The sequence below is a fragment of the Lutjanus erythropterus genome, chromosome 6, assembly GCF_056507025.1.
Source record: "Lutjanus erythropterus isolate fLutEry1 chromosome 6, fLutEry1.hap2, whole genome shotgun sequence".
Classification (NCBI taxonomy): domain Eukaryota; kingdom Metazoa; phylum Chordata; class Actinopteri; order Lutjaniformes; family Lutjanidae; genus Lutjanus; species Lutjanus erythropterus.
Window position 1 is genome coordinate 36,666,867 of NC_139322.1, and position 13,978 is coordinate 36,680,844.

At 40.0% G+C, this 13,978-nt stretch overlaps 1 protein-coding gene across 2 annotated transcripts in view; it reads right to left on the minus strand.

The window, feature by feature from the left end:
* Positions 1–1,066: 1,066 nt before the first annotated feature.
* Positions 1,067–13,978, minus strand: part of LOC146325666 (MICOS complex subunit mic25a-like) — a 108,258-nt gene continuing 95,346 nt past the window's right edge. For both annotated transcript variants that reach the window (XM_084721799.1, XM_084721797.1), the window contains one exon: positions 1,067–1,699. In XM_084721799.1, coding sequence (XP_084577925.1) covers positions 1,676–1,699 — 24 coding nt within the window. In that variant the 3' untranslated portion in view covers positions 1,067–1,675. The remainder of the gene's footprint in view (positions 1,700–13,978) is intronic.

Here is a 13,978-nt window from a genome sequence, read left to right on the forward strand (position 1 = left end):
ACTACAGAGAGGCTTTCCTTTAGTTTCCTTTAAAGATGGACTCCATGAAAGCTCCCCAGAAGAGAAGCCATAACATCTCGGTCACCTCCTGGTGGCTGGCTGCAGTATAGGTCCTAAACCTCACCCCCTCCATGTTAGCAGATGGGACACGATCAAATATAAAAACTCAAAGTGCACATCAACTAAATTTTTCTCCAAAATCATTTTAGGTAGTTCTTATCACGCTGATGTATGTTCATTTTTCAGAATTTCAAAAAGGGGGTTCCACATCATGATTGACAGCTGAGCCCTGCTTGTGATCGATTTGGTGGGGTCTTTGGGCGGGACCTCAATACTGCAGCTCACAGACTGACGTCACCAGTGCCAGACAGCAGCGCTCATATCCGGAGTATTTCGGCTTCATTTTTGTACCGTGGGTGGAAGTGGAGACATATCGTCCATCTTTATACATTCAATGGGCTGTAACAAATGTCATTTTGTTTTTACATTCAGGGCTTCTATTTGAAGGGCTCATATTTTATGACGTCATCACCCTAAAAATATAAAAATCCTCGAACAAAATTCTCAATTTGAATAAAATGATTCATCGGATTAAATGAGCAAATGGTTTTGTCTGCATGGTGTTTTTTGAAGGGCTAATGCACTGAGAGAAAAAGACTGCAGTGAGTTTTGTTTCTTCTGCAACAAATATATTGACAATTTCTAACTGTGGACAAAGTGAGTTAAAATAAAGCTTTTCTACATTTTACTCGTAAAGTGTTACCTTCACTTTATCTGGTTCACTGTCTCCATCGCTGCCTTTCTGCTCTGCTGTGTGTGTGTGTGTGTGTGGGTGTGTGTGTGTGTGTGTGTGTGTGTGTGTGTGTGTGTGTGTGTGTAGGAGCTGAGCCCTTCCCTCGGCCAAACATACAGAGGAGAAGGCAGTGAAGTTAGCACAGCCATAAAAGACAGCAAAAGGCGGTAAAGAACATTCTTTTCATTTTTGTCTCTGTTGTTGTTGTTTCTGTTTTGTCTGACATATAAAGCAGCCTTCATTCATTCACTAAAGAAACAAACAAGACCATCACAGGATGTGAATCGTTTAATAAAATCATACAATACATCACAGGTTGGATGAATTAAAGTCATGGCCAGGATTACCTGAGCTTATCCCTGTGTTCTTAAAAAAATACAAAACCATTTAACTCAAAAGCAATAAAACTCCATCAGTTCTTCTTTCAGTCAGAGATCAAAACAAGGACGGCCCCTCTGCACTCCATTCATCTCACGTCTGAAACTCCTTTCCTTTTTCTTCCCAGTCCAACAAAAGCAGCAGAGGTTCGGACGTAAACTGAATCTCACATTCAGATGAAGGAGGAATGACCCTGAATGGATCTGAGAAATACTTTCTGCTGATGATGTAAAAGACTGAATTGAAGGTGCACTGACTCAGTCCATGAATCTAATACCCACACTAACTTTTTCAAAAGCTTCGCTGTAGCTGTGCAGAATAATAAAGCAACTTTACCAGATGATACACAGGATAAATAGCATAATTATAAAGTTTTAAAAAGAAGGCATGCTAACAGCAAATCAGCTCTCTCATATGTCAAAACAGGAATGCAACAGGTGCTGCTCTTAGTGCTAAAGTAAGAGTCTTCATCAAATAATTGTTTTACCCTTTGCCTCTCTCTCTTCATCCATGGTTGACCAGGAGGTTCTAGGAGAAAAAGAGAAAAAAATAACTGAGAATTAGTCCATTCGAACTTCTGCCACACCCTCTGACCTTTAAGATGCTTTTAGGTGTAAGAACTGTCTGTTTTCAGCAAACTTTCATGGCTTTAATTGACCATAACTAGAAAGGTCAGACGTGGTAATAGTAGGGATTATCTCAGAAATGGAGAGAAATGAATCTGTTGACTGATGTTACGCAGCCCCACATCGCTGCTCCACAGGCTTTTTCATGTTGCAACAAACTGCAATTAGAGGAGGCAGACGAGATGAGAATTTCCTGCTTGGTTTTTCTCGTCCCTCTCTGTTGTTGCAGCCTGTTTTTAGCATTTTTTGTCAGGATTTTAAAGGACTGCTCTCCTTTACATACTGAGTAGTTTTGCAACAATCTGTCAATAAAAATTGATTAGATGATCAAAACTGGCAACTATTTTGATAATCGGTTAATTGTTTCAGTCATCTTTCGAGCAAAAATGTCAAACAGTTGCTAGCTTCTTCACTGTAAGGATTTGCTGCTTTTCAGTCGTTACTTTGAGCTCTGGGAAATTATGACGAGCATTTTTCACATTTTTCTGATGGATTATTGGTCAATTAGCCCTACTGATGCAGCCCTATTTGTGCAAGGACGTTTTTTTTTAATCTACTTGATGTCTTGTGCTACTGTGCTTTTTTTTTTTTAACAGCCGGTTAATTTTGCTCATGACACCCAGCCTCTTTATCTGTTTGCATAAGGTGGGTCTTATCATTGTATGTCTGTCAATATATTTCCCCTCATTCCACCACATTCCCAACTCTTAAAAATACCAGATTGTGTCACTGGCTGGCATCAAACACACATCAATCATACAGCTGTACTCATTTTCTTTCATGAAAGTGCAGTCCACACAAACGCATACACCATATGTCTCATAGTGGGAGGACAGTGACACTCCAGAAGATTTTTAGAAGAGAGTTTTATTCTGAACGAAAGAGATTCACACAATAACCCTGTGCAGCTCTAACCTTGTTGTAGCAGAGCCCGACTGATACGGGAAAATGTGAGACTGAAACATTTGATAGTAAAAAAATCCTGGTATTGTATGAGCTGTATAAGAGACATTTTACAGTTCAGTGCTCTCTGTTGGACACACTGTAATGGCAATAGCATTTTTAAATTATCATAGGTGTGTCTATGACAGCTCTCTCCTGCAATTTTTTCTTACTCATTGTCAGACATAGTGTGTATTAAAAACAATATGTGAAATATCAACCAATAATAATTGTCAATTCATCAGTTACACTTTATTTTGAAAAGCAATAAAACATTGTAAGTTTCCATAATTTAACTCTCAAAATCACAAGTGTAAAGTAGAACCATTCAAAATATTTTCTTGTCCCTATAGAAAATCTATTTTTAGTGCTGAAAAGAGGGACTTTAACATTTTAAGCACTGTGAGGTTCCTGAATTTGGTGGCCAAAGCAGATTTTTGGTGGCCCATGTGTAAACGTATGTAAAAGCAATAAAGAAAAAAAAAAAAAAATTAATCTGTGACCCTTGTCATCCACTTTTCCCATGGATTCAGATGTGATGTTTCCTGAAGGCACTGTTTCTGATGAAAACCGAGCTCCTTGGCTAGTTGAAGAATCTGACACCATGCACTGCAGCACATTACATCTTTGGATGTGTCATATTCCAGCATTTAAACTCCTGTTTCCATTCACTCCTAAATTTACGTATTGTTTTTTTTTTCCATAGTCCCCCTTTGGTGTTTCTGGTTCTTCTGTAAGGATTACATTAGCATTTGAGTAAACTTAGTAAAACCCATACATCAGTAGCCCCGACAAATCAGCAACTAGCTGGCATCATATAGTTTCTGCTGTTGTAGAATGTTCCACTAAAAGGCATGAAGGAATTGGGATGATTGTGGAACTGGAACTTTGGGTTGGTGAAGGATTGCAGTACAGGAATAAAACTCCTATAAAACCATAGGAGGACACCTACATGAAATATTTGGAGGCCACCGAGTAACATTTCGTGGCCATTGGACATGGTAAATGTCGAACCGTGGCTGAAAGGAATATTGTTTTATTCTAACTAGAACTAAATAATCAGCACTCCTCGCTGTGCATAAGACCTACCTGGAACCCATTTAAGATAGATTCAGGTAAATTCTCATGTACAATCTCCATACATCTTAGCATTCTGTTCCACTAAAGAAGATTCCATTACTACCACAAGTGCCATAGGCCATCAGGCCTACCTAGCAGCTACATGCAATTGATCCAGGCAGTTCAACCTCCATCTTTCAAGCAAAGATCAATTAGGGGTTTGAACCCTTAACAACTTATTGTCCCTCTGAGACCATGATCCCAAGCTACAGTGTACAACCTTGTCTTAAACTCTGTCATTCAGATCATGTGCTCTCCCAAGAAACGGTTATCATCAATTAACACCTGGGAACATGATCCTGAGAGGAGACAGCCCATCAAGCCAAGGTGATAACTTGCCAATCTGAATGGAGCCTTGCCGTTATGCACCCTTGTTCCTATAACCTTGCAGTACAACCCATCAAAATGATCAATAAAAGATAGGTGATATGCAGCACCTTGTTAGTGAGATGGTCTCGACAGGACATATTGAGTATAAATGGGATGTTCATGGGCATTTAATAGTAGGAGATTGGCCTTCTATGTGAGGGTCAATAAACTCTTTGAAGCCTTATTAGTTTTTACTTATGCTTTCTAAGAGAGACAATATCTAATACGATGACTCCCAGGTATGATTATATAAGCTGATTACAACAGGGAGGCTTGACCCTGACTACTTCAGCTTTAACACAGAATAACAATGAATGGAGGGCCAGATACAGTATTGCTTTTTCAGATGCAGATGTGACGCATGCAACTCCAGACACATGCAGTGTACTTATCAATCATGTGCACAAGCCTCTAGTCCCAGTTTGTGGGTCTTTTTGTTGGCAAGGTGTATGTCTCTCAGTATTGATCATTTAACAGACAAACCCCAAGTGTGCTCCTTTTCCAACCAAGACAACAACAAACTTATCGCCTTAGCTGCTTCCAGCAGAGTGCACAACATGTCGTCAGCCATGAGCTTCATCACCACTAATTGTCAATATTGATCAATATGAAACTTCACTGTGTTGATAGTGATTTTTTACAGGCCTGGTCTTATGCAAGAAGGGTCAACAACACTAGTTTTGCTTACAGAAACTAAAATTGTTGTGTCCACTAAAAACGCTCTTAAAGAAGCACTGCAGCAAGATTATAGGAATCAAACGGGTTGGTCTGTCTGAACTATTCAAGAGACAAGTGCTGCTGAAAGCCCAGGCCATACTTGTTGATGATCATCCACTACATGTAGGGTTCTAGACTCTTCTATCAGGTACCTGTTTCAAGGTACAAAGGATTACAAACAGCCACAAGCACTCATTTGTTTCCAGTAGACATTAGCTTGTTAAATAGATAGGCACTCACACTTAACTGTCCTATTCCATCACTGTAATGCCTTCCCATGCAGAGTTTGAGTGTTCTCCCCATGGGACTTAACGTTAAGATAATTCTGCTGTCAAGTAATGGTTTCGAACTGGAGTTGGTCCATGGGCGCCGTAAATGCTCCTTAGCACGAGAAAAATGCAGAGATCAAATTGCACAATACATTGTACACCTCATGACTGTGTAAGTGACCAAGAAAGTTGATTCTTCTCGAACTCGTCATTCAACAAACTGAACTCTCTAGAGACTCCAACTGCACTATTTTTTTCTTTTGATAAGAGGTTAACAGTGAGTGCGTTCAACACACCTCTCTAGTGAGATAGTAGTTGTATCAAAAGCATCTCAACCTGATGCAGTCTGAGCTGCTGGACCTTTTCAATCACTCCTTCACAAGTTGTGGTAGCTTGTGTATATTGTGTGCCGTTTGTGCGTCCTGCTATATCACTTCATCTCCTTTTCATTTCCCATGAAATCTGCTTGACCTCTATTGCATTAGAATTTAAGACTGTAATGTTATCATTTTATCAATAAAAGTTTTATCAAGTGGAGATGAAGTTTGGCTGAAGTAAATGTTTTGGAATCATGATCATGATGTTATCTCTTTTCTGAACTTGGTGTTGTCAGACAAAACCCACTATTGAATCTAACGTGCTAGAAGCCAGTTTTAGGGATGCCAATATAAGGTGGTTGGAATATGTCAAAAAGTAATAGATGGATGACCGTTAAGGTTTGCAGAAAAATTCATGGAGGATATATTCTCAAGAATATGGTGATTCCCCTGAGTTTTCCTCTTGCTCAGTCATGAGTTTGACATTTTTGGTTGTGAATTAATTGGTTCAACAGCTATCGGAGGGTTGGACATGAAATCAGGTACAGATTCATCTTCCCCAAAGAACATAACGTTGTTCATAAACTTTTTATCTGGCACCATAATCAGGTTAAATTTTTACATTGTCCATTACTTCATTGCCTGATGAAATACCTGCCAACGACATCACCATCAGCCTCAGTTGTACTGGTCTGCCAATTAGCTAATGTTTGGCATCCAAACACACTAAACTACAAAGGTGAAGAAGGTAAACAGAACCTGCTGAACATCAGCATGTTAGCATGTTGTGGCAATGAACATGGTGGGATTAGCATTTAGATTTACTACAGCCCACTGACCTATACAGAGATGGACAACACCTAAAAACAGCTACCCAAAAGTGAAGTCAAAACATGTCGCCCTCTCTACCCTCCATGCTAGCAGATGGGACATGGGTAAAAAGTTCTTGTTAAATTAATTTTTCTAAAAGACGTTTTTTTGTCATTTTAGGTAATTCTTATTACGCTGATGTACGCTCAAGTGTTAATTTTTGTTTCAATTTGGTCTTGCTAGTTTTTTGATGCTCTAAAAAATAAGTTTCATGTCATGATTGACAGCTGAACTCTGCTTGGGTTTGAGTCAGCTGACTGTATGGGTGAGAACCTTAAAGCATGGTTCCAACACTGATCATCACTGCACAGGCTCCAAATGAATCACCAGTGAAAGATGGGAGTAAGAGAAGACACGGCCTCCATCTTCGCTTATGTCAAAGGAACAGCCTCATATAGCTGTTTGCCCGGATGTAGATTCTTAGTCTTGATATCTCACCAATGATTTACTGTATTTGGAAAACTGAGGAAGACATAAGAATAGTCTCACCGACTGTAATTCTTATGGCAAATATTTAAATTTATGCTTTCCTTGATTAAGACAAAAACTTAAGCCACATCACTCATTCCATTAATTAATACAAGAATTACATGTACTTTTAATCCAAGGTTCTTTATCATAAAATCAAGCTAAAATCAAAATCTCTGGTGAATTTGCTTTGGTTCCAAGATCAAAACAGATCAGACTCAGCCCTGCTCGGCTTCACAGGCTGGACAGCAGCAGGCAGGAGGGCTGTTTCAGGATGACTACTGGTCCCACTGACGTCCTGTAGCTCCAGCAGTCCATGTGGAACGATGCAATCAGCTAAATTGACTGAAGACCAGGGGTGCATTGACCTAGAGCCAGCTGGTAGAGAGACAGGCCGAGTGTAAGTGCATGTATGTGTGTGCAGACAGGGCATGGTATCCGTTTTCAGCACTGCAGAGTTCACTCCAGCTGTGAAACTCACACCATTAAAACCACAGCGAGACTCACAGGGCAGTGTGATCAATATGGCTCCCCTCCTCTGTCCTCTCATCTCATCCCTCTGTTTTCCTCTCCTCACTTTCCATTCACTCCTCTATTTAATATGATAGGTGTTTATATACAGTAATAAACCTGAGAAAATATCATCTCTCTTTTTTTTAATCTTAATAAAAAAAAATGTTTCAATTAACTTTGTGTGTTCTGTGTGTATGTTCAGGAGTCACTACTCTTGACCACTCAAAGAAAAAAAGTAAAAAGTAAAGTATAAATGTGTTTTCATGCAAATACAATCATAAACATTGAAGGGCAGGAGGTGGTAACATCTGACCTATACAATCATGATTTCTATGTGTTTGTCAGTAAGTCACCCATGTCTTGCATGTTGCCTGCGACTCTCAAAGGATTTTGAGGAATCTTTGCTCACTGTTCTTATTTTTTCCATTCATCATCAGCTGTAGTAAACCTCCATTTGAAAAGCATTCCTGATGTAAAAATGGTCTTTGCAGCAAAATGCAATTATATGTAATTTCTAAGGTCAAGAATCAACTTTCAACCTCTGCATTTAAGCGAGCATGAAACGTGCTCGGGAAGATGGAAATCTGAACATCTACAATTCTCCGTGACAACTGGAAAAACTTCACCAGCTTATGAAAAATCTTGATATGACTGAAAAACTATATGTTCCATTGGCATAGTTGCATTTTCACTACATGAAATTTATTAGTTTGCTTGAAGGACAGGGTTGGTATTTGTCTGTATTTTTCTCATTTTTAAAAATGTTCATGAAGACCTTAACCAACAACATGTGAGTAAGTGTCTCAGCATTTTGCGACTTCTCTTTCCTGTCTGTTGCACTCAGTTCAAAGCTAAATGCTTCCTAATGAAGACATAAATCATTAAAAATGGTAATAAAAATTTTGCTTCTATTTTTAAGAAGCTATTTCCTAAAACAGCTGGACACTAATCTTTAAAGTATTAAAAATAAGACAAAATAGTGTGTTCTGGGGAGTATTTTCACATGTGGATTAATGCACAGTCTGGCAGGTTCTAGTAGCATCTGACAGGACAGTGTACGTGGAACTGAATAAATAAAGAACAGTAGCCATGTTCATTGTAATGACGGGACATGTCACCGAGTGACAATGGAGCTCTAAGTCACAGATGAAAAAGCTCTATCAAGCTCTGGAAACCCAGACAACGAATTAGTTAGCAAGATAAATTCATGGTTTTGGTAATGGCATTTGTTGAAAAACACAAAATATCATCACCTTATCCTTTAATTCCTTTATTAGAAAATATGCGTGTGTTCACAAAGCAAAAAGGAAAAAAAATGGCTCCACCAGTGGAACCTGACATCTTTGTCTCGCACTAATTTGTTTGCTTCAGATATGACCATAATTAGTGAGTACTACAAACGTTCCATGTGAAGAAAAATGTCCGTCTGGCAAAGATTCAATGCCATTTGACAAAGGAGACGGCGAAACGATGAAGATGGAGAGGAAAGTAGAGGAGAACAGAGCTGCAAAGATTGTCTCCACTAACAAAGTTCATTTCAGGCTACTTAGATAATCAGCTTCTTCCACCTCTTTTAAAAATACAGGAACTAGGAGAGCAATTACTGAACACTGTCATTATCTATTCATCTGTTCATTATTTTTTCAATTAATCAATTACTCCAAATCACAAACATACTGAATTTGTGATGATACAAAGCAGAGAGAAGCAGCAAATCCTCACATCTGCTTAGACTTTTTTGCTGGATAAACAATGAATCACTGATCAAAATACTGGTCATTTTGACCTCAGGAAGACTAGCCTCTGCTCTGATGAGTCTAATAGGGTTTCTTATTAATTAGATATATGAAATATAAAATGCTTGGTACCCCAGGCTATGCTTTGTGTTTCAGCTTATGAGCTTCTGTATTAATATAATTGTTTAATAGTACACTGTTGACCATGGCATGAATAGCAACAGTGATTAGTGTTTTGACAGATTGTGGTATTAACGCACTTCTATTGCATTACAAAAAACGGTAAACAACTCACCCACTAGCAAACTAATGGATTTCTCACCTGTTGGTCTAATTGAAGATTCACCCGAGTTTAAGAAGTCACTCACTAAGACGAAGACTTGCTGGGGTTACATCACCCTGGCTCACAAATAGCGCATCGGTATCTGGGCTTTTACAACGACAACCTATTTTCACTTCATGTGGCTCCGTCCAGCGGATCAGAGAGACAGAGTGAGGGGAGCGGAGAGGGAAGAAGAGGGACAGAGGCCGAACACAGTAGGAGATAGAAAGAGAAAAACAAATAACAAACAGAAAGAGGTAGAGGAGCAGCAGTTCTCCATTCTGCCTGACCTAGCCTGGGAGCCTTGACTCAATTGGAAATCCATTTTATCTGATGACTGGCAGGCAATTGGGGCTCCCAGGTGATAGGCTGAGGCTCTGCAGTTGATAGGCCCGACCACTCCACTGCTGAGGGATGGAGGGATGGAGATGGAGGGGAATGTGGAGGAGAACACGTACCGCAAAGACTGTCTCCACGAACAAAGTTCATTTCAGGCTACCTGGATAATCAGCTTCTTCCACTTCATATCAAAAATACAGGAACTGAGAGGGCAACTATTGGATTTTTTCATTATCTATTCATCTGCTCATTATTTTTTCAAATAATCACCCACAGGTATTCAATTTGCAATGATATAAAACAGATGAGAGCAGAAAATCTTCACAGGACACATGATGAGAATTCTTGCTTGATAAATGAGTTAAACAATGTCTTGTCAAAATTATGGTCAATCAGGACATAGACTAATCAATCATAAAATTCATACAGTATAACTTAATCAATTTGTGCTATACAGATTAGGCTTGGGTGGCATCAAGGTATTACGTTACAGCAGGATATTAAGAAACTCTAAAGGTATGATTTTCAATATTGTCAAAAATACTGACAGGGTTCTGTCTATTAAACTGATGTATTGTAGTGCAGAGCATGTGCCACTAGAGGTCAGTTTCTCTTACTGATGGACAAGGCAGCACAGCTTAGCTGAGAAACATGGCGTCTGGGGAATAAAGTTTTAGGACTATCAAGTTAAAAAGAAAAATGCCTCTGTCCTCAAGAGTATTTTGGATTTAGTGGATTTAGTGAGCATGAAGGAGGGCGAGTAGCAGACTAATTATTGTCTATGGTGGCAGAGAGTGATGGTCAGTGCGTGCTGAGTGGAGGAAAAGGTGAGCACCGGAGTTGCCCGTCTGTCAGTAAATGTACAGCGACAGCGCTGTAGATGTACAGCGTAGGTTTGAGTTTAGAGCTGCAACAATTAATCGATTATTAATTAAATCACCAACTGTTTTGATAATCGATTAATCAGTTTCAGTAATTCTTTAGGAAAAAAGTTCATCTTCTCTGATTTCAGCTTCTTAAATGTGAACAGTTTTTGGTTTCTTTACTCCTCTCTGACAGTAAACTGAATATCTCTGGGTTGTGAGTAAACAAGACATTTGAGGACGTCATCTTAGGTTCTGGCAAACACTGATCAACATTTTTTCACCATTTTCTGACGGCTAATAATCGATTAATCAAGAAAATAATCGACCAATTAATCGCATATGAAAATAATTAGGCTGCAGTTTCTCAAGACCAAAGCAGAGTTCCCGTGTGTGTTGTTTCCCAGATGAAAGAAGAGCGTCACTGCGTTCCGCCTGCGTTAAGGGAGCACAACAGTGCAGAATGAGTTGAGCCATCATGCAACTTTTAAAAGTCGAGATTAAACATTTCACCATGACATCAGTCACTTTCCTTTCTCTCTTAACATCTGACTGTGGTCTAGTTACTGGTTTGATAACGTTACAGGCTTTTATTTTTACTTGTCTTATGAAGGTAGGGTCTTAGGGTCTCGAAGATCACAACAGTGCCCTTTCATTTGCTCCCCACTGTTGAAATTGCCCAATCACAACATTGTAGGTGAGAGTTAAGAATAAAGGTAAATGCTCAAACAGAAACAATTCACAAAACATGTTGCCAATCGGAAAAACAGGCAATGGCAACACTCAAAACGGAGTGAAAAACTTGCTGTCGGAGAGAGGGGAAGAGATTCTATATCATTTAAATGCAGAGAGACATTGCTCAGGTTCCACTCTGAAAAAAAAGAGCTTGAAAAGGAAGTTTGAACCCTGGCTCCCCTCCTCACCTCCGCACAGCTGGCCAATCACAGTGTGAAGTGGGCGTGAATGTCAGATTATCGGTTTTGTAAAGTTACAGAAATGTCAGACACCCCCTAATCCGACGTTGGAAAGGTGCTGGGGGAAGCAGGTTTCCAAAGCTATTCAACCACCCGACAAGAATTTCTGACAGAGTATGCCGGCAGCTTAAGGACAAAACCTTGCTTTGCCACGGCCAAAAAAAAAAAATAAATAGCTTCAGTACATCTATGAAAAATGGCAACAAGCTTGAATGACAATGATATATCAATCAAAGTAACAACTCCTAAACACACAAATATTCTAGGGCACTTGCAAAACAAGAGAAATGTAGCACCACCGGAAGGTCAAAGTTTTTATATATAAAAATATCTCAACATCTGCTGGATTGATTGGCATGAAAGTTTGTACAGACGTTACAGATTTCTCCATGAGTCCAAACGACATTAGCGGTCACCTGAATTTATTTCTTTAGTGTCACCACAAGGTTCTCATTTGTGCTTTTTCTACAATAGCCCCTGTTTGGAAGTTAAGGGTGAGATGAGTGATACTCGGTGGCAATCTACAGCCTAACCCCTCAATGCCACTTTAACGTAGGCATGTTAACATTTGAACTGTTTGCATGCTAACATTAGCAGCTAGCTCGCAGCATCGCTGTCCCTAAGTACAGCCTAACCGAGCATTCTAAATGAGTCGCTTTAGACTCTCAGTCATCTTATATAAACTACTGAGGGGTTCATTTTTCCTGGAGAACAGGAGACTTTTGATTTAGAATTTCATCTTACTGCTTGAAGTGTAACCTTAGCCTCTGGCCACTAAATGCACCATGCAGCAGTGTGGGGAAGTTAGCATATACAGATGTAGCAAACAGATATAGCTGACACTACCCTCAGGCTAATTGTAGGGCCACAATTTTAATTACGTTACTTGGAAGCACAAATGAAGAATGGACAAAAAAAGAAAACATGTCAAGTTCTTTCGTCATATTTTTAGTACAATACAAATAAGCAGATGCCTTTGAAACATTTGCTAGACAAAGAATTGTAAATAACTGCAGTAAAACTATAAAAACAATTTCAAAGTTTCACATGAAAGTGAACTTGTCAACACAGCTCTGGGAGCAAACAATAACACAATGGTATTTATTTATTTACAAAAAGGCCAGAGAAGAAAAAAAAATCAATCTCTTTGGGAGTACAGGGTGTGAATTGGAGCGCAATCACAAAGGGGAGGCAGGCCTCAACTCATAAAGAGAAAGAGGAGGTGGAGAGACGGATGGATTGAGTGACAACAGGACACAAAAGAGAGGCTGGTACAAAGTGGACTGTTCCGATAATGTTGCGGCTGCTTCGAGGCAACAAAAGCCAGTGAAAAACCCACCTAAAAGCCCTGCTGTTGTCCTCTCTTATCCCAGCTGGTGGTCTTGGTTCCACAAAACCTCTTGCTAAGCGCGCAAGAGAGGGGGCGATAAAATTCTGACCGGAATATCGGTGTGAAATGTGTGTGAAAAAAAAAACAACTAAAAAAAAAAAAACAACTGTGTGCATCAATTGCTTACGCAGCCGAGGAGGCTTTCAGCTGAACACAATACAGGGCTGTGTTCAATTATTATCGGGACCCCCATCAGAGCGCGCAGAAAGACTGGGAGAGAGCAGGGGGTCTGGTGGCGCGAGCCGACAGGCGTGGTGGCACTCTGAAAGGTCAGGGTACAGTGTGCGAGGGGTACAAAAGCCGATGGAAATGCCTCCCTCAGGAGGCAATTGTGAGTACCCTCAACTCAACCCCCTCCCCTCCCTGTCTCCACACAACCCCCCCCCACGACTCTCAACTCGTTTGAAAGCTTTGAGGCGTCTGAGGGCCACCGGGGGCCACGAGGCGGATGAAAGAGGAAACAGAGGCTCTAGATTTGGCTTCATGTGCTGTTCGATCGAACACTGCAGCGCAACAAAAGACGGGGAAAGGGAAATGTGGGAAAGGGAGGGTGAGAAAGGAAGAATGGGGACAGAGAGCGGTGGCAGATAGAGACGCAGCAAGTGTTATATCTCTCAAAGAGAATGGAAGAGGAAGTTCTGTGTGTAACACAACAGTGGTGAAGAGTGGCGGGGATATGTGCATTCATTGTCAAAGTCAGCTCACAAACACAGGCACACACACAGACAGTAGAAGTTTAAAGGAGAAATCTGGAACATATTTTCTGCATTTAATCATAAAACAACCGTGACATGTCATCAGAGATTGAGGAAACATGTTAAGTTGAGATAGTTGCTTCTAGGACTCTACAGCCACAATGTCTCGCTGGAATAACTGTTTTTGTTTGCCTGTTTCAAGTTAATTAGAGCTCAAATTAGTGCCGAATGTTTGCCGAATGAGTGAGTGTCCATTTATGAGGCGTAAGAAATCATTA